This window comes from Typha angustifolia, chromosome 9, assembly GCF_048772165.1.
Source record: "Typha angustifolia cultivar Huaian chromosome 9, ASM4877216v1, whole genome shotgun sequence".
Lineage (NCBI taxonomy): Eukaryota > Viridiplantae > Streptophyta > Magnoliopsida > Poales > Typhaceae > Typha > Typha angustifolia.
This window is the reverse complement of record NC_133247.1, coordinates 5,758,408-5,785,198: the sequence shown is the minus strand read 5'-3', so window position 1 is coordinate 5,785,198 and position 26,791 is coordinate 5,758,408. Positions and strand designations below refer to the sequence as shown.

Below are 26,791 nucleotides of genomic sequence, written 5' to 3'. Positions count from 1 at the left end.
AGAGAGATGCAATGTTTGATATATTTTTTTAAAGATTTATTTTTGTCGAGAAATCTTGCTAAGAGTCTCATTTCAAAGGTTTTATTTTTTACATGTTATTAAGTTTGGATTGGAAACATTACATTTTTGCATTAGTTTAGGCATAGGGGGAGGGGAGGTGATATAAATACAAGTATAGAGAAATAGTTTAATTTCGGGCATATAATGCCTCATTTAAAGTGGACCACGTCAAACATGCATGCATGCATGCACTACGTAGAAATACCATATGCTATAAATACATATAAATATCCACCAAATTATATATATATATATATATATATATATATTAGTTAGTAGCGATATATAGTGTAAGTTATGATCTTATTAGAGATAGAAGAAGTATTTGGTCAAATTATAAAATAAAAAATCATATCCCATGACTTCATAGTGATTTCTTTTGGGCTTGTTTTGCATGTTATTTTTTCGAAATGATAGCCGAGATAAATTAGAAAAAAAAGAGAGAAAACACTAAAAATATTATCTTCGAAGAAAAGAAAATCTGCATAAAAAATACAGTTAGCTTTTAATTCTTTTACTCGCCTATTTTTTATTTTCTTTACAGATGAGATGAGGTATTTTTTCTTTGTTGATTAAATAAGACATTAAATTAGAAAAGAAAAAGAAAAAAAGAAAAAGAAAAAGAGAAGAGAAGACACCAAGAATATCATCTTTGATTCAATAAATGAGAGACTTTTTTTTTTCCTGAGGAAAAGAAAAAGACTAAAAAGTCTAAAAGGTTAGGTGAAATAATTTTGGGTTGGGGGGTTCCAGTGGGCTTTCTCCGGTTGTAATATTGTTTATAAGGCGAGGGCAATTTAGTCCATGTAAAAGTTCATTCCCCGTAATCTACTTCCCTCATTTTGTCGGGAAAAGTGAGTAACTGTCAGTGAGATTCTCGCGTACTCGGTGTGCCTCTCAGACCAATTTCTCCCGTCCCCAAATAAGAAGGGACCGCGTGGCAGTACGGAGAATAGGAACACGAACCAGGGGCACTCTGGGTATTTCAGTGACGGAAGCCGGTGGAGAGCGGGTGGGTCCCACCTCTCGTGCTATTCGCACGCCGCCTGCGCCACCGCCTGCGCTTTAACGAACTTTTGGGCGGTACTTAAAGCGGTAGCAGTTGGCATCTCTCCTCGGCAGTTGATCGGCGATCCTTAATAAAGATTCCGTTCTACATCGGTCATCAGTCTTTTCTTTTTCTTTTTCTTTTATTTTTTTTCAAATTTTAAATATATTTTTTTATTAGTTTCTCCTTTTTTTCCAGGTTGATTTATTAATATTTTATTTATGCATTCATCTTAAATAATTATTCTTCTTATATTCACTTATATATTTAAATAATAATATAATAATTATTTTTAATGTGATTTAAAGTGAAAAAAAAAGGTGTGATGTTTTATACGAAAGTACTCTGAATACTCTTTGATTTGCTATAAAGTAAATTGATGAGATAAATTTTAAGAGTAAATTAATAATTATGTTAGTATGAGATATAAAATATAATTTTAATGAATAATATTTATATTGTAGGATTGGGTTATTCTGGTGTTTATCTAGAATAATGGGTTGCATTCTAGAATAAGAAAAAAGTTATTCACTTATATGCCACTCTAACGAGTGATATTTGTATATATATTTTTTAAAACATATATTCACTTATGTCCTTCTTATAATTGCCTTTTTTTTTTAAAGTCAAATCTAAATAATTAAATATCCTTAACAAGGAGAATAATAAATCTTATCCTATTAAATTTAAATTATATAAATTTTAACAAGGGATTTTAAAAGGGTATATATATATGCACACAAAATTACTCTTTTATATTTTAAAGGAATAGGTGAGTTTTGAAAGTAATTGGTTTTAGTTAGTTTGATGCCCTAACTACTGAATTGCTATCATACCTACTAAAATCTTATAGGATAGCTCAACTTCAAAGCTCTCAACTCAGGTTGGCTTTCTCCTCATGTTCTATTTTATTTTCCTCCCTTCTTAATCTCTAACCTCACTTTCTTTTTAAATTCTTCCATTTAATCTCATAATTATGTATGGTCCATTATTTCTCAAAAGAATTTTGTTTTATATGACAGCTTAATATCACATACTAAGATCAAGATCTTGCAACTAAAATGATCCTAAATCAATTTTTAAAAAAAAAAGAGGCGAAGAATTACAATTCGATAATAAGGAGTCTATTTCTACTAATTAGAAAACTGAATGATTTTTTACTGTAAATCTTCGAAATATCTCTCTTTGATGATACAAATGAAAAATACTAAACAAACATCTGTCCACAAAAGTAAAATGATATGTATAAGTTTGTGGTGTTCTTTAAGCTGATATGACATTGGATGATGATATTTTATACTAACATTAGGTTTGGAAATCATTAGATATCTTCCAACTCGGGTGTGTACATAATTGGGATCCAAATATAATAAGCTCCAACTTTTTTATTAATTAAACCAAGTTCTTTGTTTAATAATCTTTCTTTCAGCTAAACAAGATGCTTAATGATTATTGTGATTATGAGTTCTTGTGACTGCTTGATTCATACTTAAAGCTCTGCTTATTGATGACTAATCGCCTACTTTTGTTCTATAATAGTCAAAATGATCCAAATGAGTATAGATCACATGCTTTCATCTCAATAGGGCATGAGATAAGCAAAAGGAATAGTAATTAAATTGAAAAACTCTTGAGTACATCATTAGTCATGACAATGATACATAATTTCCTATAGCTTAATCAAAGTAGAGAACATGGTGAGAGTATAAATTAAAAGGTGAGATGCCTTCCTCAAAAGAGAGCAGGCCAAAGGAGATTCTTAGAAAAAGGATGGCATATTAGGAAGGTCAAGAGATTATCTTCTAGTGGAAAAGGAGGATCATGGCTGTTACTGAGCATGTTCTTCAATTAAATAAACATCAACTTTGTGGTGTTTAAACAAGCAATATTTCTCCAAACAAGAAAAAGCAGCAGCAAATATCCACATTGGTGGTATCAAAGTGGTGTTTTCTAAAGAGAAATTCAAACTTTAATAGTATTCCAATTAAACTGAAGTCTGCTAAGATTCAAACTCAGACAATACTAGTACAAACATCAACCATTTTAACCTTCTGAGCAAAATCTCATTTTGTTTTTATTAATTCTCCCAACAATGAAAGAGTTATCAAAAATAGCCCCAGGGGTATCAGACGCAAAAGTAATGCGTTTTGAAAGGCATAGATGCAAATGAAAAATTTACAACAGTCAGTATGCACACAAAAGGAAATTGGAGGGTATACATGCAAAAACCCTAATAATTTACATACCTGAAATATCCACAGGCTACTTACAGCTTACTACTTTAATGTCAAAGAAGTAAAGAATTTAACTGCAACTTTATTGTCAAAGAATTAAAGAATTCAACTGCAACTTTATTGTCAAAGAACTTAAAGACTTCAACTGCAACTTTATTGTCAGAGTTAAAAGACTTCAACTGCAAGAGTCTTCAAGCAGGTGGATAAAGGAGCCACATGCATTGGCTACATTACCTCTACTTTTCAAATGTTCACATGAACAAGCTTCTAATAGTAGTGTGCTATAGAGTTTTATTATAGTCCTTCTAACACTTTGTTTATGATCATCTGGCTAAGTTACCACCAGAAACACTCCACCTGCTCATGTGATTGATCTCTTCATGAGCTGTACTCAAAGACCCCAAATGGGTATCATGACAATTGACCTTAAATTTTTATACCGAATGAGTCAAAACCTGCAATCGCAATAACTAGTATCCGAATCATCTCAAAATAAGGAAAAAAAATTATGTAAGGCTCATTTTTAGAAATTTATAGATAATCATATTTCGTACAGAAAACAGTTTATTCCTGCAAAATTTATCTCATTTGATTACACTGATTGAAACACAAAACTAAGCATGATGTAGACAGTAGAACCAGGCAACCAAGTACAAGTGTTTAATAAATCTAATGCACCTGCAAAGAGAAGCATCCTTCGCAGGTATAAAATTGGGGGTATACTCTCAAGATAATATCCATCACATATTCCCAGAAAACTTATGCAGCATTCACTACATTTCGAGGTGCCTCAGAGACATCAAGCCTGCAAAATCATTGCATCATCTTCAGTATTTCAAAAGTGATTAAAAATGTCACAATACATAAAGGATAAGTGATTAAACCTTAAGGCGAAGACGAATATGTGAGCCTATATAATCTACATAGGGGTGTAAACGAGCCGAGCCTGAGCGAGCCGGCTATGGCTCAGGCTCGGCTCGAAATGACTTTCGAGCCTTCTAATTCTGCTCAGGCTCGGCTCAGCTTAACTCGAGCTGGGCCAGACCGAGCCCGAGCCGAGCCCGAGCCTATTATCAAGCCCTCGTCTCCTCTCTCTCTCGCTTCTCACCACTCAAGTTACTACCCAACCCACGGCCCGCAATGGTAGAGCAGAAGAACCGATGGACGTGGGAGTTGCGCAGGTTCGAACCGAGAAGGCACGAGGAGTTTCGCACTCGTCTCCGCCATCAGGAGACTCCCCGTCCTGCCGCTGTCGCCCGTTCTGCTCTCCGAGACCTCAGCTTCCTTGATCTCGTGACGCCAGAGATCAGGACGCTGGATGGTGGAGGAGGAGAGGGGTTGACGGTGGGGAAGGAGGAGGAGGGTCGACCGTGGGGAAGGAGGAGGAGGGTCGACCGTGGGGAAGAAGGAGGGTCAACCGTGGGGAAGAAGGAGGAGGGTCGACGTGAGGAAAGAGGAGGGTCGACGGTGGGGAAGAAGGATTAGTTTTGGTGGCTTTGAGAATTTGAGATTTGAGCGATGGAGGTTGTTGGGATTTGTTGAGATTTGGAATTTTTTAAGATTTAGGGTTTGATGAGTTTATATATTGAGCCTATCGAGCCGAGCATGAGCGAGCCAGCTCCAGCTCAAGCTCGGCTCAAAATTAATATCGAGCCGGTTTCAGCGGCTTGGGCTCGGCTCAGCTTTGACCGAGTCGATCCGGACTCGAGCTTCAACCGAGCCAAGCCCGAGCCGCTCGTCAAGCTTGACAGCCCTAAATCTACATAATCATCTCTGCTGGCAACTTATTTAGATACTGCAGTCCCCTCTACCCTTCATTCTCAGCTAGTTAATAATTCATAAAAAGCAGATATATTAACCTATATGTCTAAAGGTTTTAGGTGGCAAATGTAAATTTCAGATGCAATAGTAATATTCTTCTCACAACCAACTATCTCTGGTATAGCAGTTTTGTAAATTAACCAACATAATTTACCTCTGAATTCCTTCTCCAATCTCCATCCTGAGGAAGTTACCAATCTTTACACAAGAGTCGATTTCTTTAGATAACTCATTCAACACCGTCTGCAGGAAATATCACGAGAATCAATACCGTGTGATAATTTCTACCATAAGAACCCCTAATAAAGTATCTATAACAAAAAGTGAGTTAACACAGAATCCAAAAAGAAAATTAAAAGGCACTAAAATTGGAAGCTGCAGAAACATTATAAAACAACAAGAGATCTATCTTCGAAAAACTTAGAATTATAAATGGCATAATAGTGCACAAGGCTCTCACTACTGTAGGGTCTAGGGAGGAAAGATATATGCACCTTTACCCTTATTACTGAAGGGGTTGTCTCTAACTAAACATCATGACATCTTAGATGCAAGAAAAAAAACATTACCAACTGATGCCCTCGAACACGAGATAACAAATAATAATAATAATGGAAAGTACAGGGCACAGACCAAATAGAAGTTGCCTCTCAAATACCTTGACATTAATACTGTCATTCACAACAAACTTTTGCTCCAACAACACAACTTCTTCAAAATACTTCCTCAAACGACCTTCCACCATTTTTTCAATGGCCATTTGGGATTTCCCTGAACTTTCAGCCTGGTAAAGAATTAAAGAAGAAAGAAGGAAAGTTAGAAACAGCCCTAATATTAGAAAACATACACGTAAGGAGACGCATGCTTGCTTATGTTCTCATTAGAAGAGCATAAACAACAGTAATTTAACATAACCTAACTTTTAGTTCCCTGGGCAAGGTTTCCTCGATCAATGTTGTTGGGTGGGAATGTGGGATGAAGAATGATGAATTTGGTTCCTATTCATTTCATTAAGGAAATAGAACAGCCCTCTTGTATTTGGATTCCGGAATGTCCTCCAGTGGAGCATTACTCATGTGAGGTAAGTAATAAAGTAATGTAATTTACTTACTTACATACCACAATGTGTCCAAATGTGTAGTAGTTACCTTGAACAAAGAATTCAACAGCTACCTCTTTTGTAGCATACCCTCCAGTTGACAAAATATGAACAGGAGAGGGCTAGTACTCATGAATACAATCACGAATCAACTTACAAATTAGTGAACAGATTTAGTAGGTCATCAGATGACGAAGTTAAGCTATCTAAGTCAAATAGTTCAACTGACTCTGTAATTACAAGGTCAAAGAAAGTAAGACACACAAGGAATAACTAATAGCTTGACCTTAGTTGTCTTACCGTCTTTTGTGCTGACTTCTCTCCATGTACTCTCAACCTATCCCAGATATTGACCATTATCCGTCCAACAGTGAGTTCAATCACCCTCATTAGGTGCTAGCCACCGTCGAATAATGAACAAGTAGTTTTGAAAATTTTGTCACAACTTAATGATGCAAGAGGTAGGATTTTTGTTTGGGGTGCAGGGTGGGGGCTGGTGGTGGGGTTTAAATGGGTGTGGGTGCACACATTATCTCTCCTACATGCTAGAAGTACATTAATTTGTGGCATGTGAGTACTTAAACAAGCCATGAGCTACATATATATCCTTAGATTAAAAGGCCCAAACTCTAGCTAATAATAGCCCCAGTATCACGATGAAACATATTTAATAATGCTAGCCTTGACGCTTGACAAGTAAAACATAATCCATAAGCATTATAGCAAATAATTGACTCAATTTTTGTAAGTAAAACATGATCCATGAGCATTATACCAAATACTTGACTCAATTTTCTAAGTAAAACATAGTCCATAAGCAATATGCCAAATATTCTCAACAAATAAGTTTGAACCTTGAAGAGCAAAACGAAAAAAAAGTGAAAGATAATTATTAAGAGATATCTGTGTGATTTTTAGTTTTTAAAATTAAAAACAACTATGGAGAATGAAAATACGAGGACAAATATTAAAAAAAAAATCCAAAAATACTTGTTTGAAATAAGAAGATAGAAAAATAATGGCTATCATTTCAAATCACATGAGTGTAGTGACATTTGAGAACTATTTGTCTTCCCCCGCAAAATATCATAGACCCAAGCTTCTACCAAGAAAAACCAAATACTTCAAAAAATTTCGCCACACCTTATCGGATACGGTATTCCTCGAGTGCTTCACGAATACAAGTTAAGTACATCCTTTACATATCCTTTTTTTTTCAAATTAAAAGTATAAAAAGTTACTCTGAGATACTGTCAGGATATTTCTTAGACTTTATAGAGTTCAAAGACAACTCAGATTAGATGTTTTCTACTAGGTTAGGAAGGTTCTCTTTGCGACAAAACTGATCCTTGATGTTACTTTATTGTGCATGATCTATGAATTTGAAGGGAAACAATATTAGGAATTCATGCTACAGATGCATAACCAACTCATGGGTAATAGATCAATATCTTTGCTCTTAATATAAGAATCTAACAATTTGTTATACATGATTAGCTTTATCACTGGATAAGTTAAAGATATGCTTAGAGATACACTACCACAAGTAGTAGTAGTAGTTATAATAATAATAAAAAAATAATAACCTTAATTTAATATAATACAAGCATGCACATGTATATATATTCTTTTTGTTTGTAATATATGAGTATATCTATATATATATATACACCCTACATATCCTTTGCGTATTTGTATCCTTTTTTTCTAAGACTTGTAGTATCCACGTATTCATATTGTGTCATATCTGTTCTATGCTTTAAGCTTTCTACAGATTAATGTTATCTATAAAAGAAGTCCTCAGCTTTTCCATTTAGATTACACTGAAACCTTAAACAAGTTATCCACCAGGCCAGATTTCTAGAGCTCGACTCAACAATAATGCAGCATTATTAGTATCAGGAAACAAAAAAAAGCCTTTTAGGCACAATAAATTGCATTCACTTGCACAGCCGCAAACCCCCTACTATCTAGATTAATTTTGGGCAAAACACTTTGCAAACTAAGATCAGTTTACATATCCTGTCACCTCAGTTCATTGCTATTTGTACTTTTCTTCCCCTTATGTCATCTTCAACCTGATTTATCGTCCACTCATGCAAAGTACATCTGTAAGGAAAATGAGTGAACCAATCTAGTTCTATATCTACCCTGTCGAACACAAATAAAAAGATCAAAGTTCCTATTTCAATATTCAGTAACTTTTTTAATAAGAAAACTCATTTGAAGGAGTTACGAAAAGAGTAGTTCATAATGCTATGAGGAATAGGTTGCAGCAATGTGAAGACTAGCATACTGTGGATAAAATGAACCCAAAAGGTATCGCTGATTTACAAATAGAAGGTACACCTTAGGCTTAGGAAAACTTTCACCCTATTATATCTATAAGGACTATCAAGTGTGCAAACAAATGCCTTCATCCAAAGCAATTATCTACAAATGGTTTAGGGTAATTAGAAGCTTCAGAAGCATATGATCCTAAACTTTCAGTTCACCTTTTCCACTAAACAAGATAGTGGGAATATATTGATGAATTAAAATAATTACATGTTGCATGTGTTTACAGTTCTTAGTTCTGACAAGGCTATCTCTAAATGTGTGAAATTTATTTTCTTTTATATGCCAAGTATATAACAAATTTTTTCATCCTAAGTTCCCAACGTTAATCACCTGAGATTTATTTATGTCACGCTCGCTCTGGATTGCTTCATCAGGAACAAGTTCCTTTGACAAGAACAATGGCTTTGAGGCCACTATGTGCATTGCTATTGAAGAGCCAACACGCTGGAGAGCATCAAGTGAAGCATTTCTATCATCTACCTCAAGGGTAAGCAACCCAGCAATACGGCCCAATCCTGAAGAAACAAAAATTAAGGTCACATGACAAATATTGTTTAAAAGCAACGTACAGAACTGAAATGCAATAAAGCCTTACACCTTAGTTAGAGATAGAACTAGATAACAGGAGGTACGAAGACCAATAGTAAGACAAATAGAAATACAAAAATTGAACCATGATAAGTCACAATTTTCAGTATGATAGGAATGGAGGTCTAACCACTCCATTATAGTTCACTTATTGGAGGAGACAGCAGCAGATGGCTTGTGGAGGAGGATAATCAGCTGAAGACTAGCCGGGTGTTCGAACACCAGTTCGTCTTTCGCCTGGCTCATACAAACAAGTCCATGATGTTTTAACCTGAGAGAAACTCTCCAATACATTTGAACGCCCGATGGCGAATACCTATGTTAATTTATTTATTTTTATGAGTTTGTGTTGGATTAGGATTTATTTTGGATTGTTTTCCTTCCCTAAGTGATTAGTCCGATTGGAAGACTATTTACAGGATGTTTTACTTGAGTTTAGCAATCAATAAAGTATTTTCTTTTCTATCTCTTACCTCTCAAGTCTAGCCAGGGGGTTAGGGTTTCTTCTCTTTTTATCCATTATTTGATAGATCTATCGGGTCATATCCTATCACAGCATATGCATTCTTGCTAGGAGAGGTCCTATACTTATAGCAACAACTTTTAAATTAGAGTTTCTACTGTCAAGGAACTTGTACATTCCTTCTCTAAACTTCTGTTTACCTACAACTCTCCAACTTTTTCTTATGTTTAGCTACAAAACTATAATATAATATTTAAGCTTTATCAGAAAATATAAGGTCATAAGCAGCTCGTGGATCCAAATTATTTGGGGTTGCTATTCATTTGTTTGAGCTGAAGCTGCAAACATAACTCTACTCACCAATTCGACATGTAGATTTTTTTATATCAAAATTTTGGCATGATTTTATAGGAGATTGATTCTGGTTGCAGAAGTTCGTCAATTCTTCTGAGAGACTTCTCAAGTTTGACAGGTCCCATCTTAAGCAAGCCTGGAAAGAACTTGGATGATGATGTTGATGACAACGATAGTGATCTTAACTCTTCAGAAATAGATATGCATCACATATGAGATACATTAACAAGAGCTACTGTTACTTCAGGTAGCCTTCTTCTCAAATTAGCATTGACAAAGCAAAACTGCATCCTAAATAGTTGTCACATGCTTTCCTTAATCTTGTGGTACCGATACTCCAATAAAGCTTTACCTAAATCTCTACTGAACTAGACCAAAGTCCCTTCATGACAATGTTTAGCATCCTCAATTTGTGAGTATTGGACCTATTGGTTCACTTGATTTTTTGTATCTACCTTTTTCCTTGTTCTTCAAAGACACAATGCCCTTTCTTGCTCTTCTCATCCTTTTTCAAGCATTCTGCCTTAGTAACATTTATTAAAGAAATGAATACACAATTAGTTGTACACTTATTTCTACTCAGTTCCTTAAAAATCTTGGTACAAGGAATCGTATGGAGCAACAACATATCCTCTTGGCAAAGGTTCTGGCCCAACTGCCCATGCCCGTCTCGGCTCGAACTTAGTTTGGCCTCAACTCATTCCTAGCACGAATTGGCAATGGGCGGCATGGGTCAGCCCTTTGTCCACCCGTAGGCCCGACCCAAAAGCCCGGTTCGAGGCTTGGCCAGGAAACCTGCCCATAAGCCCAGCCCTTGCGCTCCTCTAATTCATCTCTCTCCCCTCTTCGAACCAAGGCAGAGCAGCTAGCTCCTGATGGGCCTTGATCTTACTTATCCAACAACTCAAATATCATCAGCTCACCCTAGCCGCCTACCTTAAAAAGGAGTTGAAGAATAAGGGGGAAAGTAATAAGCAACATAGATCTCTCATTTGCCAAGTAGGGAAGTAGAAGACGAAGCAAGGCATAACATGTAGGCTGAGAGAGAGCCTTTGAAAAGAGAAACCCCCATTGTGGTTTCTCATCGGCTACTAAAGTTGAGCGAGCTACCACTGAGCAATGAGAGAGGTCTGTTTTGTCGGGTCATGGCTCGCCTCTTCAATGTCACCACCACAGATCTCTTCAAATCCCGCGAACCCAAGCACCAGCACACAAAGTAGTCCAATAACTAAGATCCCAAGATCAAAGAGAGGAAAAAAAAATCTAGGGTTTAAAGAAGGCGACAAATCGGAAGAGAAGCAGTTGTAGAGGCTGAGAAGTATGACGAGAAGGACAAGAAGCGAGCAAAACATGAGAGCAAACACTAACAGCAAAGCACCTCCACCTCTACCGTTCCTGAGATCACTTACCTCCAGAGCTAATGAGGGTGCAGCCGTGCAGATGAGGAGATGGTGAGAGGAGATGGAATCTAGCTCTCAACGGCTCCCTAATCCCTACACCTTTCTCTCTCTACTCCAGAGACAAAGGCGAAAACGAAGATGGAGCCATGAAGGAATGAAGACGACCCGTTCAGCATCTCACCCAACCCACCCATTAAGCCCGACCTAACCTGTCTAATATGAGCCTGCTCTCTCACAGGCCAATAAGCGGTAATGAGCTAGACAATTTTAGTCCGGCGCAAACTTGACCTAGCCCACCCAATGATCACCTCTACCTCTTGGCCCCAACTTGTAAGTCAAAGGTCATGCTATCATGTGATAACCAAAGTTCACAATTTTACATCATCAAAAAAAGAGAGGTAGAAGGCACCGTAGCAAACAAGGCTCCCTCCATTACAGGGTCTAGGGGCACTAGGAGAGTAAGATATATGAAGTACCTCCATTATTGGAGAGGTGGTTTCCATGGCTTGAACCTTCCTCCACATGGAAGAAGGTAAAGAAAAATTAGATCTTATAACACCTAAACTTTGTTAATCTGCCTCTGCCTCACATAGTGACCAAGTGGACCAACTTTCCATACAAGGTAGATCCATCTTACATTAAAATAAGACAACAAAAAATATTTTGCCTATAAAAGGTATAGGAGATTGTTCCTTTCTTGTAAGTTCTTGTTGACATGGTGTAATATGTAAAATTTACAAAGTGGTACTAAATCTTCCAAAACATTAACAACTAATCATCTGAGTCCAAGCACAAATTCACTATTAACTTAAAAGTTAAAACACACTTCAAAATGAATAGCCTCACAAGTCCCAATTCGGACACTAATATATGAACTATCAACTAAATTGTGACATGCATATCCTTTTCCTCAATTATAAAATTCAACATTAATGTCGGGGAGTAGTTTGCTTCCAACTGCTGGTTGATATATCTAACTACAAGTTTGAGAATTATAAATATATAAAGAAATGACACATTTATTACAAACAATAAGCAACCAAACATTTGGCTTGTGAAGAATAAACTACTCACTAAACATTTACTCCACAGCAACTGATAGTATGTCTACTGTCTAGTGTATTGGTATAGCTTTTGGTGTCCAACCAATAGCACAAAATATCAGAAAAGAAAAGTTAAGATGTCCTTACCTCAACTTATGTCTCATTCTCCCCCCAGATCTAGGTTTGCATAAATTTACCCATACACAATTGGTTTTTGCGAAGAAGCACCAACTAGTTTCCTTTGGGAACATGGTTTGCTATCTCAACTAGACTAAAAAAACAAATCGCCATCTTCTGGAACCATTTTCAATGTTGACAGAACTCCTCTGAGATAGCCATATATACTGTTACTTAAATTGGCTAGGTAACACTGCCAATAGTTGATACCTTCCAATAGTGTTAATCATAGCTAAATAACATGCTCTGAAAATCCATATATGCTTTGAATAACAGCATCCAGAAGGTCATAAAACAAGGTAAATATATTGTTATAAAATTTTTAATGACAAGAAGGTCAACTAACAAACAATCTGCACCATCCAGACTGATTAGTCATAAATATATGAGGTCCAATTGGTAGGAACAAGGAAAATGTTAGATATGCTATATAAGTCCACAGCAAGACAATAAAAATTTTCTTTGGGTGTGAATCTTGGTCTATTCAGATGGAAAACACTAATCAACTTGCCCAACATTGTTACCACAATAAATAATGGAATTACCTGGCTGAGGACAATTATGAAGATAAGATGAGACAACACCATGCGAAGTTGTAGACAACACGAAACCTCTCCTGAATTTCACGTTCTCCCCAACCATGGCAGAAACTTCTGTAACTGCTCCTTGCACATTTGTCTCTCCACTAAGTTTTGGATGGTCCAATTTGATATTCAAGTTCTGCAAATTGGAATAACCTCTGTTAGAACTTCCTGCATTTACACTAAGAAATAAGTATGGACTAAAAAATAAGCAACTTTTATTTTGGATGATCTAGTGTATAAAGGATGACTAGATTTATTTTACGGTCTTTTGTGTGTATACCACTCTAAAGCCCTTATTTGCATGCATGCCCCTCTAAATCGATATTTGCATGTATTCCCACAAAAACCTTGTTTTTGCATTTATACTCCTCAAAATCATTGCTTTTAGCATGTGTATCCTAGGGTTATCCTTAGAAAATAGAAACAAAATAATCAAAATTCATTCTCTCTTTCGCTTGCATGTAACCCCACAAATTGTAGAATGAAGGTACGCGCAAATAAGAAAAGGCACATCTAGAAGATGGAGGGAGATTCTTGCAAGAAAAGGGACATTTAGAGTGCAAAGACGTCTAAAGGAATTAATTTCAATCTTCAATTTACCATAGAATCCCTGAATAGTGCTAATGAAGAAAGAAAAAGGAAAGAAATAAGAAAAGGAATAAAAAGAGGGGCTAGTACATTTCAGCCAAGTTTTTAAGCCGTTTATGCAAGTATTGTGGTTTGCAATTGGGATAAAATGAAGCAAGTTTCCTTATAATGTTACCCTACACCTCTTTAGAGATATACCACTTTAGAGATAGCCAGCTACATGAAGAAGTAGCCCATAGTGATAAGAAAGATAATGATGAAAAACCTAAATGTGGGAAAATAATCAAAGCAATATAACTCCTTTACAAGCATTAATATATGATGGAATCCAATGCAAACCGGATCAAATCGGATCACATTAAGGAGACATTGGGCTCGATGGATCAAGTCTAGTTATTTTATTTATTCTGCTAATGTGGTTTGCTTAGAATCTAAGTAGGTTAAAGTTTTTTTAATTAGCTAAGTTCAATTCAGTTAATAGGCGCAATTTTAGAAAAATATTCAAAAGATATTTATACGACATCCAAATATTATGAAACCACTTGGATAAAATCGGTAAAATCATGATCTACAACTTTCATATTCAAAGTTTATTCAAATTCGGACTCAATCTATGGCAAATCGAAGAGCAAACCCAATGCTGAATTTGTTTCGTATTTCTGGACATGTTTTCTTTATATTTGGAATCTTTAGGGGTCTTTCGGACGTGAGCTAGCTTATAAATATGTGTCTCGGCAGCCCCTTTTTGATTAAACATTGATTATTTTGAGGATTATTTGTCTTTGTCTTCATCTCTCTCGCTCTCCTTCTCTTACGTTCAACTAACTCTAAGTTTTGGCTGATCTAGCTTCAATCATTTAGTAAACTACATCCTTTGCCCAAATCTCCTCCACCAGTGCATTCTTCTCATCGATTTAGACTACTCCCACACCCAAATCTGCCACCGATTTCATATTCTACGGCTTGCCCTAACCTAACTATACATAAATTCCAAAATTGAAGTCTAGATCGATTGAACCCCAATACATTCTTAATTTGTTTTGCCTAGGTGCCCGTCTTAGTGAACTTTATCATGTTTTACTTTACCTTGATATTCCAGACCAGTTGTCTTAGATGCTGATAGCTTTTTGGATTACAATGGTCTATTATGGTTACTGCTTATTAGTGGACTGCAACAAATTATTATTGATTTTATGTATTAATGTTAACTTTTCTTTAATATTTTTTTGGTTTATTTGATCATTTCTAAACTGCAGATTCTGGGATTTCCACTTGGACACCACCAAGTGCCTGGGCAACAAGTGGCACTTTGCCTGCTCATTTATGCCTACAATCTTAAAAATCTTGTGAGTAATTAAGTGAAAACAATAAAAGACCAGTGAATCTGGATATGTTGTACCTCCAGGTATTCAGGTCCAAAAGGAAAAGCTGCTTGAATATGTTCAACAGGACGTTCAACTGATAAAGCAGTCCTGGCCAAAGATGAAGCCTGCAAAATAAAGAAAGATGAGCAAAAATCTAAGATCGCAGGAAATCTAATAGAGTGAGAAATACGCTTACCTGTGCCACAATAGCAAACAAGAATCTAGTGTCTTTTGGAAGCATGAGTTGGAAAAGAAGTTACATGTAAATAAGCTCTTCCTCTCAGAAACATGGCTGATATTAAATGAAGCAAAAGCAAGAAGGCAGAGAAAGAATGCACAATGAAGAACAACAATTACTATTACTACTGCAACAACAATTGTTACTACTTGGTGTTAGTTAAAAGCAAAAGTTAAAATCTCCTAGAAAAGCAGTCCGGCAATGTTAAAATTCAAATTTATGACTAAATAAAATATGCAGAAGAAAGACTTTATAACTTATTAAGATCATAAAGAGTCAATTACCAACCAGGTGTTGGAACACTTCATTCCTCGCAACAAAGTCTGTCTCGCAGTTAAGTTCAATGACAACAGCCCTTTTATCATCTTGTGCGACTGCAAGTAAACCCTCAGCAGCAATCCGTGACGACTTCTTTCCAGCAAGCACCACACCTCTCTTTCTCAGGTCCTTCAGTGCAGCCTCTGTATTAAGCCACTAATCAGTACGGAACTGGGCATTTAAGGATCTACATAAAGACTCACAACATGATCAAATTAAAAATATATATAAATTTACCAATATCCCAATTGCAACCAACTAGAGCAAATTTGACATCTTTTATAGGAGCACTTGTACGCTCCCTAAGCTGTCTAATTAGATTCATCTGCTCCGAGGCTGAAATATCGGTACTAAATCTTCTAGAGAACACTGAACGCAGAGGATCCCGGTGTTCCATCCATTTAACTTCAGATAATTGATCAGCTCCATATGCCCGACAGAAGAAATCATTCTTAGGTTGCCTACAAGCATTCAGTTCCTTAATTAGGAACCGTATGGGTCTCCTGGCACCTTGACGAAAAGCCATTCTTGAAAAGAACACCACTCTAACATGATAAGAATGATTACAGTTAGTATGCTAGACCATTGAGTTCCATCTTAGAGCAAGTAAATTATCATGGTTAGAGCAAAAAAAAAAAAAAAGAAAATGAAACATAATCATAAAAGAAGATGAAATTGGAGTAAAATCATTAGTAGATAACTCAAAGATCGCCCCATAGTAAAAGCAAAAATCGGAGCTTTTCATGAGCGGCGTTGAGGAAACAAAGAAGAAGAGAGACAACCGTCTCTAATATCAACAATCCTCAAAAGGAGAAGGAGAAGAAGCTCAGAGATTTCACCAAACAGATCACAACGACAAAAGAACAAAGACATTAATATCACTAGCATCAACAAATCGTTGAGAAAACTTGAACCTTCCACAGATACAAAAGAAGAAGAGAGAATTTACCGACACTTGAAATAATCAATTAAAACCCTAAACCCTACGAAATCCACCTTGTTTCCGCTGCTTTAACGTCGCGCAGATCGAGCGAGGGAGAGAGGGAGGGTTTTAGATTCGGGGTTTGGTTGATGAACCCGATGGTCGTGTCCCGGGTTCGGACCAGGTTTAGTTTCGGAAACCCGGACCCGACAGAGGGCATACCTCGTCAACGGGCGGGTTGAGTCGGGTCAGATCGGATCAAAGTGTTTGGATAGATTTTCCTGGGGTATAAAGACTGTTTGTCACCTCCCCTATCCTATCTTGATAGCCTTTAATAAACAGTAGGTTTTTGAATTTATCACTCAGACCTATCTTTGGTTTGCTTTGCAAGTGCAATATTTTTTATTAGCTCACATAGTTAATTTCATATTTGGGCCGAGTTCACCGATGTCTTGTACAAGTAATTTGATCCAATCGGGTATGACAACTCCCATGCTATGCTCGGCAAGGTGTGCCAAAAGATGTTGGATGGTGGCCTACGTGGAAGAGTTCGAGCACATCCATAGCCGATGTGATCCACCATGGTCTGATATTTATCGATAGAGCGCCTTTTTATCGAGTATTCGCGGTGATATCCAAGCCAACGTCAAGACCTTTAGGCAAAGCACCGTGGAGGAGATGGTGGAGGACGTGTTGCTAATAGAGGAGAAGCATTAAGAGCTGAGGTTGCACCAATGGATTGGTTGGGACACGCGCCAAGCTAACTAGCCGAGTGCGCCCGCTAAATTTTTCCTTCCAAATTTGTATTTCTGTAATTTAGTGCATCATTAATGTTAATGAGACACTATAATATAGAGAGAAGTAGTCTCATATTCTTTTTCTTCTTGTTGTTGTTCTACTACTACTTCTTATATCTCTTAATTATTTTCTTTCTCTTTTTCTTATACAAGTATCTTTAATCACTTTTTAATTAATAAAGTAATAGACTAATCAGAAATAGTGGTGAGGTAGTTAGAATTATTTATTTAATAATTTGTTTGACTTGCTAATAAGTATGCGAATCCGTTTAGCTATTTATGAATTTCGTAGTTAATTTATAAATTTCACAGTTATATTTATAAATTTTGCAGTTAAATATTAGCAACAAAAAGAAGAACAAAAGAAATAGCTTTGTTTCCTCTAAAACATAACTTAATCTATGTTGCTAAAATAACCAAAAGCTATAAGCAATCTTTCAAAAATAGAGAATTGCTTAATTAAAATTGTTTGATTTTCTCTAAAAATACTTAATCTACACTGCGAATAAGTTGTAATATCTAATTATGGATCTATAAAGTATTTCTAAAAATTTGAATAGGGTAATATCTATTTCACTCATTTTCATTCCCCTTTTTTATCTGATCATATTTAATAGTCAATTTACAAATTTTATAAATTAATTACGAATTTTGTAAAAAATTATGAATTACAATCAGAATTTTATATTTAATTTATGAATTTCATAGTTAACTTATGAGTTACGATAATTAGGAAACAAAGGGCTCTACTAGGTTTCTACTTTCTATTATATAGAAAGGGACGCAAATGCAATGGAGAAATTTTATTGATAATTGAAACGATATATAGTGGATTTGAGCTTACACTTTATATAGGGACTCAAGTTTTTCTAAATAAATTTACTTGTATAGATCATAATAAAATAAACAATTGCATACCTTGCAAATGTAAGCTTATAGTTGAATTTTCGTATATCAATATTTTCAAGCATATTTGCCTATTTTGATGTTGCTACATTAATTGTGTGTTAATTGAAGTTCTTGGCTTGTCAATCAAAGATACTGTACTATTTTGTTAGATGTTGTGCTCAAGAGGAAGGAGAGAGAGAAAGAAAGAATGGAAATTAACTTTTTTGATACCTAACTTATCTTGCAACTATAGATGAGATATATATACAGCTCCGAGAGTTTGTTACAACTAACTTGAATGTAACCTCTAACTAACTAACTTAACTGACAGTGATATGACGTCTAACTAACTAGGCTTAACTAATAGTGAGTTAACTCACTTAATACATCTTAATATTTCCCTTTAAGGTGGCTCATAAATATCTTTAACAATCATTTTGTATAACAAAGGAAAGAATATAAGGAAGAGGTTTAGTAAAGATGTCAGCAAGTTGATATTGAGATCAATCGACAAGAGTTTTATGAGGCTAGAAGCAACTTTGTTATACATAAAATAGCAATTAATCTCTATATGCTTTGTCCTCTCATAGAAGAAAGGATTAGATGCAATATGAATGCTAGCTTGATTATCACATAATAAAATAACTGGAAAAGGCACTTCTACTTGAACATCTTTAATTAGCTGTTGAAGCTAAGTGATTTCACTAGCAGTGGGAGATAAAGCCCTATATTTAATTTTAGCTGTAGGTAGAGATACCGTTGTTTACTTCTTGGCTTCCAGAAAATAAAGAAATCTCCAAAAGATCTTCGAGTATCAAGATAGGAGCCCCAATCAACATTAGAAAATGCTCAAAGTTGTAAAAAAGAAAGAAGAGGAAAAAAAAAAGCCCTTGATTAGAATTGTTCTTCAAGTATCGAAAGATATGATAATGAATTACTTGAAGATGAGGTAATATAGGCTTAGATAAGAATTGAGTTAATTTGCGAACAACAAAGGTTATATCTGGTCTGGACAAGGTCAAATAGAGAAGACGACCAACTAGTCTTCTATAGTGAGATATGTTAGTAAGTGGATCATCATCAGTGGCACTTAGAAGCACTTTAGGATCCATTGAAATAATAGTATGTTTATAGGCTAAGTATTCAGTATTCTCAAGTAATTGCAAAGTATAGTAGCGCTGAGAGAGTACAAGACTTTGCTAAAATACTGTAATTTCAAAGCCTAAAAAAGTACTTAAGACAACCTAAGTCCTTCAGCTTGAACTTAGTTTGAAGAAATTGTTTTAGGACAAAAATAGCATAAGGATTGGGACTAATGATGATTATATCATCCACATATATAAGTAGAGCAACAAATGAAGAACCAGTCCCTTTGGTGAATAGAGAATAGTTTGACTTGGGTTGCACAAAACCAAAAGTTAGCAAAGCTTGAGAAAAAGAGTGTCATTGCTTTCAAGTTTGTTTAAAACCATAAATTGATTTATTAAACTTGCAAACTAGCTTCTCTCCCTGTTTAAGATGCTCCCTCTAACTGGTATAAACAAGATGAAGATCCATATAAACTTTTTTGAAGATATCACAACTGAAAAAAAATATTATTGATATCGAGCTGAGCAAGGTGCCATTTTTGAGAAGCAACAAGAACAAGTAAAATTTTAACAATTACTAGTTTTGCAATGAGAAAAAATGTCTCAACAAAATCCAATCATTCTTGTTATGTAATTATGGTTTGAATTGAAATGAAATATTCAGATAAAATTTCGATGAGAGTTAGAAAGACCATATAAAACATAGTTGGAGATTTGATATTTCATACCAAAAGTAAAAATTGCTAAGCTCGTAAATAATGATAATCTCTTAGATAAAAAGGTAGCTTGGTGTCACACCCTTCCTAGAGATATGACATGCTACGTAACCTCAGAAAATAATCCTAAAAAATATGAGCCAATAAAAGCAAAATTTATTATAACTAGAATAAAGTCAAAGATTTTAATTTAAAAATTAATCTAACTAAAATAATATTTAAATAATTCATAAGGTTCAACAATTACTAATCTGACATGAAAAGAAAATCTAAATAACTAGAACTAATCCAAAGACTCCTAATGTTGAGGATTTCAATCTTGAGCTTGGTCTCCAGAGTCAAAACTTTAAATTATTCTAATCTGCTCCTAAAAAATAGATGTTTAATGAACTTGATGCTCAAGTAATCTTACTCTATCCATGAATATATCTAACGACAAAAAAAAATCAACAAGTGATAAATATAACATAATACACAATGAATGATAACTTATATATAACAATTTTGTCAAAATAAATATATTCTTCAGAATTTTTTCAAAATGCATGAATTATGAATATTGCAATAACTTGCAAATATGAACAAATCACTTTGAAAATAGAATCTTGTATACTCGACAAAACTGATAAAATATCATATTTTCTTTTAAATGGGTATTCTAACCTGTGGCCACATCGCAATATCTAGTCACTATTAGGATAGCGCCCGAAAATTTTCTAGATAGCCAATCCATCTAGGGTCACAATGGATATTATGCATTGTCCTACCGACTTTTCCACTAGCTATTGTGTAAGGTTAAAATCACTGGAACGAAAATCCTGAAATCTTTTCTCTAATTTCGCCAAAGTCACTTGATAGCATACCGCAATGTTACATTCTAAGAATCTTTTTCTAGTACTTATATCTCAAAATAAGTTCCAAATCAAATCATGATCATACATTTCTAGATTCATAATTTTTATCAAAAATTCATTATTCATAAATTAAATAATGCATATATGACAATACATTTTGAATCAAATAATTTAAAATTCATATACCACTAATATCATGATCAACTTTTATATCCTATTTACATAAAAACAACATAGGGTAAAGATCTAAAATCCAATCTATCTCGTTATTTAAAAGAGATTATTCTAAAAATAAATTTCTAAATCTTAATCACAAATACTAATAGTAAATAAATATTTATATGAACCAAAAAAATTTAATGAACCAATAAAATACAATCATGAAAGTCTAATTAGCACTATTTTTAATGAATCAATAAATATACTTAAAAGAAGACATCATAGAGATTTAAACATCTTTAAACAAATTTTATCTAATGAAAGAAAATTACTACTAATTTTGTTGGATTATAAAACAAAATATGAATGAGAAAATTTGATTTGATGCTTATCCAAATAAATTCTGATTTTTAAAATTTTCTTTAAAAATCACTGTTTCCGAAGTCATTTTTCTTCCCTTCTATTGACTTTACTATTGCTGCTACAATACCGTGTGTACTGTAGCCGTAGACATCTTCTCTTTTTTTTTAAAAAAAAAATCTCATTTTCTTTTCTTTCTCTTTCACCTCCTTTTTCCTTCTTTCTCCGTTCTTCTCTTTTCTCCTCCTTTCTTCTTTCTTCTCCTTCCTTTGTTGCACTCCTTTGCCGCTGATGCTAAAGTCCGTCACCTCTACTGAAGTCCGTCGCCGACGCCAAAGTTCACCGCTGCCGAAGTTTGCCGCCGACTAAGTCGGTACTCTCTTTCTCTCTAAAGTTTAGGGTTTTTTCTTCTTTATATTTTTTTATTGCCTAGTGTATATATAAGGAGATAAATTCTAAAGAGATATGGGTATAATTTTTTTTTTCTATTTCCTAATAAAATTCTTAGATTGATTAAGGATAAGTGCATTATCACTCTCATCGTTATTATATGTCTTTATTTATTTATCTATTTATTATTTTATTTTATTCTTGGTTATACACTTGGTAACTTTGGTAGTTTTTCGAACAGGAAATTCTAGATCAATGACATTATGATATTGATCATTCATAGAAGGGTTATCAATTGGAGAAGGATTTGAAAAATTAGAAGTATGTGCAGTAAGAGAATCATTATCTTGAGCTACTACAAAATTTTTAGAAAAATCAAATTTCTGAGCCGATGAAGTATCAGTAGAATCCAAAGAGGAATGTCGCAACACTAAATTTAAAAAATGATCCATAAACTAATATGAAGCTGGCGCTGTGTAAAAGGAAAAAACTTCTTCATAAAAGATAACATCCCGAGAGACAAATACTTGTTTAAAAACCAAATCATATAGTTTATATCCTTTCATACTAGACATATATCTAATAAATACACAAACCTTGGCTCGAGGTTGTAATTTAGTTTTGTGTGTATTTAAAGTTGAGATAAAGGCTAGACATCCAAAAATTCAGAACATGAAGTAATTTGGAGAGGTATTGTATAAAAGATTATATAGAGTATTGTGTTTGAGCAAAAAGGAAGAAGTTTTGTTTATCAAATAAGCAGCTGTGAGTGTTAATATTTTCTTTCCATAATTGAATTTTGTTGGGGCATTACAATACAAAAAAACTGATGTAAAACTTCTCTTTCACTAAAAGAAATTAGTGAATAATAATTCAGGAGCATTATTAAATCCGAAGACTTTGATTTTTGCATTAAATTGGGTTAAAATTATATTAAAAAAACTTAGGTATTATAGGAGCAACATCAGACTTGTGTTTAAAAGAGAAACCCAAGTATATCTTGTGTAATCATCCACTAAAGTAATATGTGTTGTTTGGCTAGAGGGCAAATATAGCAATGATCAATTTTATTAGTTTAAAAACATCACACTACAGTTGGTTTTTAAAACTATTAAAGTTTCTTGAATGAAATATGACCAAGTCTATTATGCCAGATATAGGTTGAGAGATTATTGACATATTCTCGAAAATTGAATTCAAACTTTTAGTGTTTAGAACATAAAAATTTTCAACTTCATCACCCATGCTAATCATCTTCTTGGTATTGAAATCTCAGATAACAAAATATTCAGGCATAAAATTGATAGTAAGATGAGATCCAGTGATTAAAGTACTCATAGAAATTAAATTAAACTTGAAGTAAGGGACAAACAAAAATCTTTAAGTAATAGTGTAGAATTTAATCAAACATCACCAGATAATTAGATTGGAATTTGAGTATTATTAGGTAAAGTAATTGTGGCATGCTGGATTTTCTTCAAAGAAATAAAGACACTTGTGACAAATATGTGTCTAGTAGCACCATATTCAACTATCCAAAATTGATTGGATGAAAAAATATAATTCAAAGATACAAAAGAACATATACATGTAAGATAGGTTTTATGAGAAGTATCTTGATCACTATTGATTTTAGTAGAAGTATTGAGATGATTGGAGAGCATAGATATTAACTATTGATGTTGAGTAGAGTTGAGATTTTGAACAAAACCTCTAAAAAAATTAGATTGATCATCCTTGCCTTCAGCAGCAAAAATCTGATGAACAACAATATTAGAGGCATATCTAGATTTTGGTTTGTAACCCGAAGAATATCCATGTATCTTGTAACACTTGTCAATAATATGTCCACGAAATTTACAATGTGTGCAATATAAATGATCTTTCCTTTGGCCTTTATAGCTATTATAATTAAAATTCTAATCATTAGAATTTGCATTAGAAGACTAGTAGACTTATTGAAATCAGATTTGACCGTAAATGTCATATTACTAATAGAATTATTATTAAAATGAGCTAAATCAGAAAATTTTCTCCGATGTTCTTTTCAGAAATCAAAGAGAAAACTTTATTTGATAGAAGGGAGGATCCGTGAGTAGCAACTATCCTCTGATTTGAGAAAAAGACTCATGAAGTCCCATAAGAAAGAACATGATACATGATATATTCTATTTGATAATAAGAATTCAGATTCGTAACACCTTTACAAGTGCACTTTCCATAATTACAAACAAGTCTATAATTGCTCAATTTTTTCCATATATTTTCCAGTTTTGTGAAATAAATACCAACAAAATTTTGATCTTGATGTAGCTTTATTAACTCTCGCTTTAATTGGAAAATTTTAGGACCATCACATTGTTGAAAAACGTTCATTTAGATCTTGCCAGATTTTATGTGCAGAGGAAAAAAATAACGCTAGCAGAAATTTCGTTTGATGTTGAGTTCAGAATCCAAGAAATAACAACATTGTTATTTTTTATCCAAGAATTAATATGATCTATATTAGTACCTTTAGGTTTTCTGATAGATCCATTTACAAATCTCAGTTTGCTTTTCACTGAAAAAGTGATCAACATCGCATGGCTCTAGAAGGCATAATTTTATCTAATAAGCTATTATAAGAGAAGAACTAATACAAGACTATTAGAGTGATGAAGATAGTATAGATTTGATGACTCTTCAATGTCAGATATACTTAAATTGTTTGTAGCAAGAGGATTATTCATGGAAGCTAAAGAATATTTCGCCATAGAAAAAATATCAAGAATAATCAATAAATCGATCAAAAATCACAACAAATAAGATGGTTTGTTCTTATACCATGTTGAGCTCAAGAGGAGAGAGAGATAATGGAAATTAGCTTTTCCATTACTTATCTCATCTTGTAACTGTAGATGAGATATCTCATCTAGCTCCAAGAGTTTGTACAACTACCTTGAGTCTGACCTCTAACTAGCTTAATTGACAGTGATCTGATGTCTAACTATTAGACTTAACTAAAAGTGAGTTAATTCACCTAATACATCTTAACATTGAAAAAGAAATTAAGCGGATGCTAAGAAAGAGAGTGGTGAAGTCTTCCACCTTTGTCCCAGGCTCCCGACTCTAATACTATTTAATTTTTAAAATGCCAATTTTGCCATACAAAAGCTTAATCTAAAATTTTAAATTTTGTTAGTATCATTTGTTAAATAATTTAGTTAGTTAAACTGAGTATATAATTAGTTTTTAATAAAAATATTACCATTGGAAAGCTCTAAGTGAGATCTTTAAAATGAGTCTAATATTAAATTATTTAAGTTATTTAATATTTTTTATTTTTATTTTGTGTAATATAATTTCGATGCATATAATTAAAGAAATAGTGATTTAAAATTATTTCTAAAACTATTAAATATTAGCCTTATTATAAAGATGTTGATGAGAGTTTTCTAATAATATATTTTTATTAAAAAAATAATATCAAGATGACATATTAAATGATTTATAATATATATATATATATTATATTAATTAAATAATAAATATAGAGTTCGATCCATTGGAGTGAATATGGCCGTTAGCTCTATAACATAGAGCCCTCCTTCCGGATGCGCCAACTAATTCCAACTCACTAGGGCAGAAGGAAGCAATTTTTGGGCCATTAGGGTAACCCTACACTAGAGTAATAAGAGAAACTTTTGCCTTTTGGCCCTGGCTTTGTGATGGCATGAACAGGTAAGGATCCTTGTACCTAATATCTACAAGAACTTATAGAAGATTGCTCAAGCTTATCTTCAGTTAAGCATTGAAGATAAGCTTGAGCAGCAGTACTAGTTTTATACTTATAGAAGATTTAAACAACCTAATATCCATTTCAGTATAAGCTGTTTTATACTAAGTATATTACTAAACAATAAATTATCTTAGTACTAGTTTACTAATATCTATTTCTCTATTATTTTTCTTCTTCTTTTCCATCAAATATTACTCTTATTATCATTTCAAAATGTAACTTAGTCAGACTATCTTTACACCACCGTATCGGTTTACAAATTACAACTAGACGATATAATAATCTAAATCAGTATAAGCTCTCTCATTAAAAATTAGCATAACTAAACTAGTACCCCAAGTAAAGTACATGACAGTACTAAATTAAAATGAAACCAAACTATAGGAGGTTAAACTGCAATTTACCTTTGTTCTTATACCGGGTGTGCACCTATGCAATATATAATTCCGAGAAATTGGCAGACAGGTTAGTTTCTCAAACTAGTAAGTAGAGAAATCATGCCTAATTCAGAAAGATTAAACTGCCCTTAACATTAAAATGATATAGAAAGTATAATACTACAAACGAGTAAGTAGAGAAATCATACCTCTTGCCGGTCGATGGAGGAGGATGACGCGGCGGCTTAGAGAAGGAATGGTGAGGCTACGAGCGGCAACGGCTTGGAGAAGGGAGGTGAGGCGACGACGCGACGACGACGGCTTGGAGAAGGGAGGTGAGGCTGACAACGCGTCGGCGACGGCTTGGAGAAGAAATGGTGAGGTGAGGCTACGATGGCTTGGAGAAGGGAGGTGAGGCGACGGCTTAGAGAAGGAATGGTGAGGTTACGACGCGGCGACGACGCCTTGGAGGAGGAAGGTGAGGCGGAGCTTCGCGGGAGGAGAACGATGCAGCAGCCGACAGGAGTTTTGGTCTTTTGGAGAAGGAAAGTGAGATTTGGGGATTAAGGTTTTATTATTCACTTTTATACCGAGCCTATCGAGCCGAGCCTGAGCGAGCCGGCTTAAGCTCAGGCTCGGCTCGATAGTGATTTCGAGCCTATTTCAGCAGCTCGGGCTCGGCTCAGCTCTGGCCGAGCCGAGCCGGACTCGAGCTACAGTCGAGCCGAGCCCGAGCTGCTCGA

The 26,791-nt window shown here is 34.4% G+C and overlaps 1 protein-coding gene across 4 annotated transcripts; it reads right to left on the bottom strand.

Moving 5' to 3' along the window:
* Nucleotides 1–3,272: 3,272 nt before the first annotated feature.
* LOC140767834 (elongation factor Ts, mitochondrial) lies at nt 3,273–26,558 on the bottom strand. Of its 4 annotated transcripts, XR_012105627.1 has the most exons (10): nt 16,716–16,876; nt 15,957–16,264; nt 15,690–15,862; nt 15,199–15,288; nt 13,173–13,347; nt 8,933–9,117; nt 5,822–5,947; nt 5,318–5,406; nt 4,021–4,147; nt 3,273–3,797 (listed from the first exon to the last, which is right to left on the bottom strand). XR_012105627.1 is itself a non-coding variant. In XM_073107904.1 (9 exons), the coding sequence occupies exons 2-9, from the start codon at nt 16,243–16,245 to the stop codon at nt 4,102–4,104; spliced, it is 1,173 nt and encodes a 390-aa protein (XP_072964005.1). In that variant the 5' UTR covers nt 16,246–16,264; nt 26,258–26,558; the 3' UTR covers nt 3,842–4,101. The 4 variants fall into 4 exon arrangements, 3 of the variants coding, with proteins under 3 accessions (XP_072964005.1, XP_072964003.1, XP_072964004.1); XM_073107904.1 differs by lacking the exons at nt 3,273–3,797; nt 16,716–16,876 and adding an exon at nt 26,258–26,558 and having other exon boundaries at nt 3,842–4,147; XM_073107902.1 differs by lacking the exon at nt 3,273–3,797 and having other exon boundaries at nt 3,842–4,147.
* Between the last annotated feature and the right edge of the window lie 233 nt (nt 26,559–26,791).

Coding starts and splice junctions, on each gene's coding strand:
- LOC140767834 (XM_073107902.1), bottom strand. CDS start 16,861: ATGCCCTCTGTCGGGTCCGGGTTTCCGAAACTAAACCTGGTCCGAACC. Junction 16,265..16,715: donor GTTAAAGCAGCGGAAACAAG/GTGGATTTCGTA, acceptor TTATCATGTTAG/AGTGGTGTTCTTTTCAAGAA. Junction 4,148..5,317: donor ATTGGAGAAGGAATTCAGAG/GTAAATTATGTT, acceptor ATGATTTTGCAG/GCTTGATGTCTCTGAGGCAC.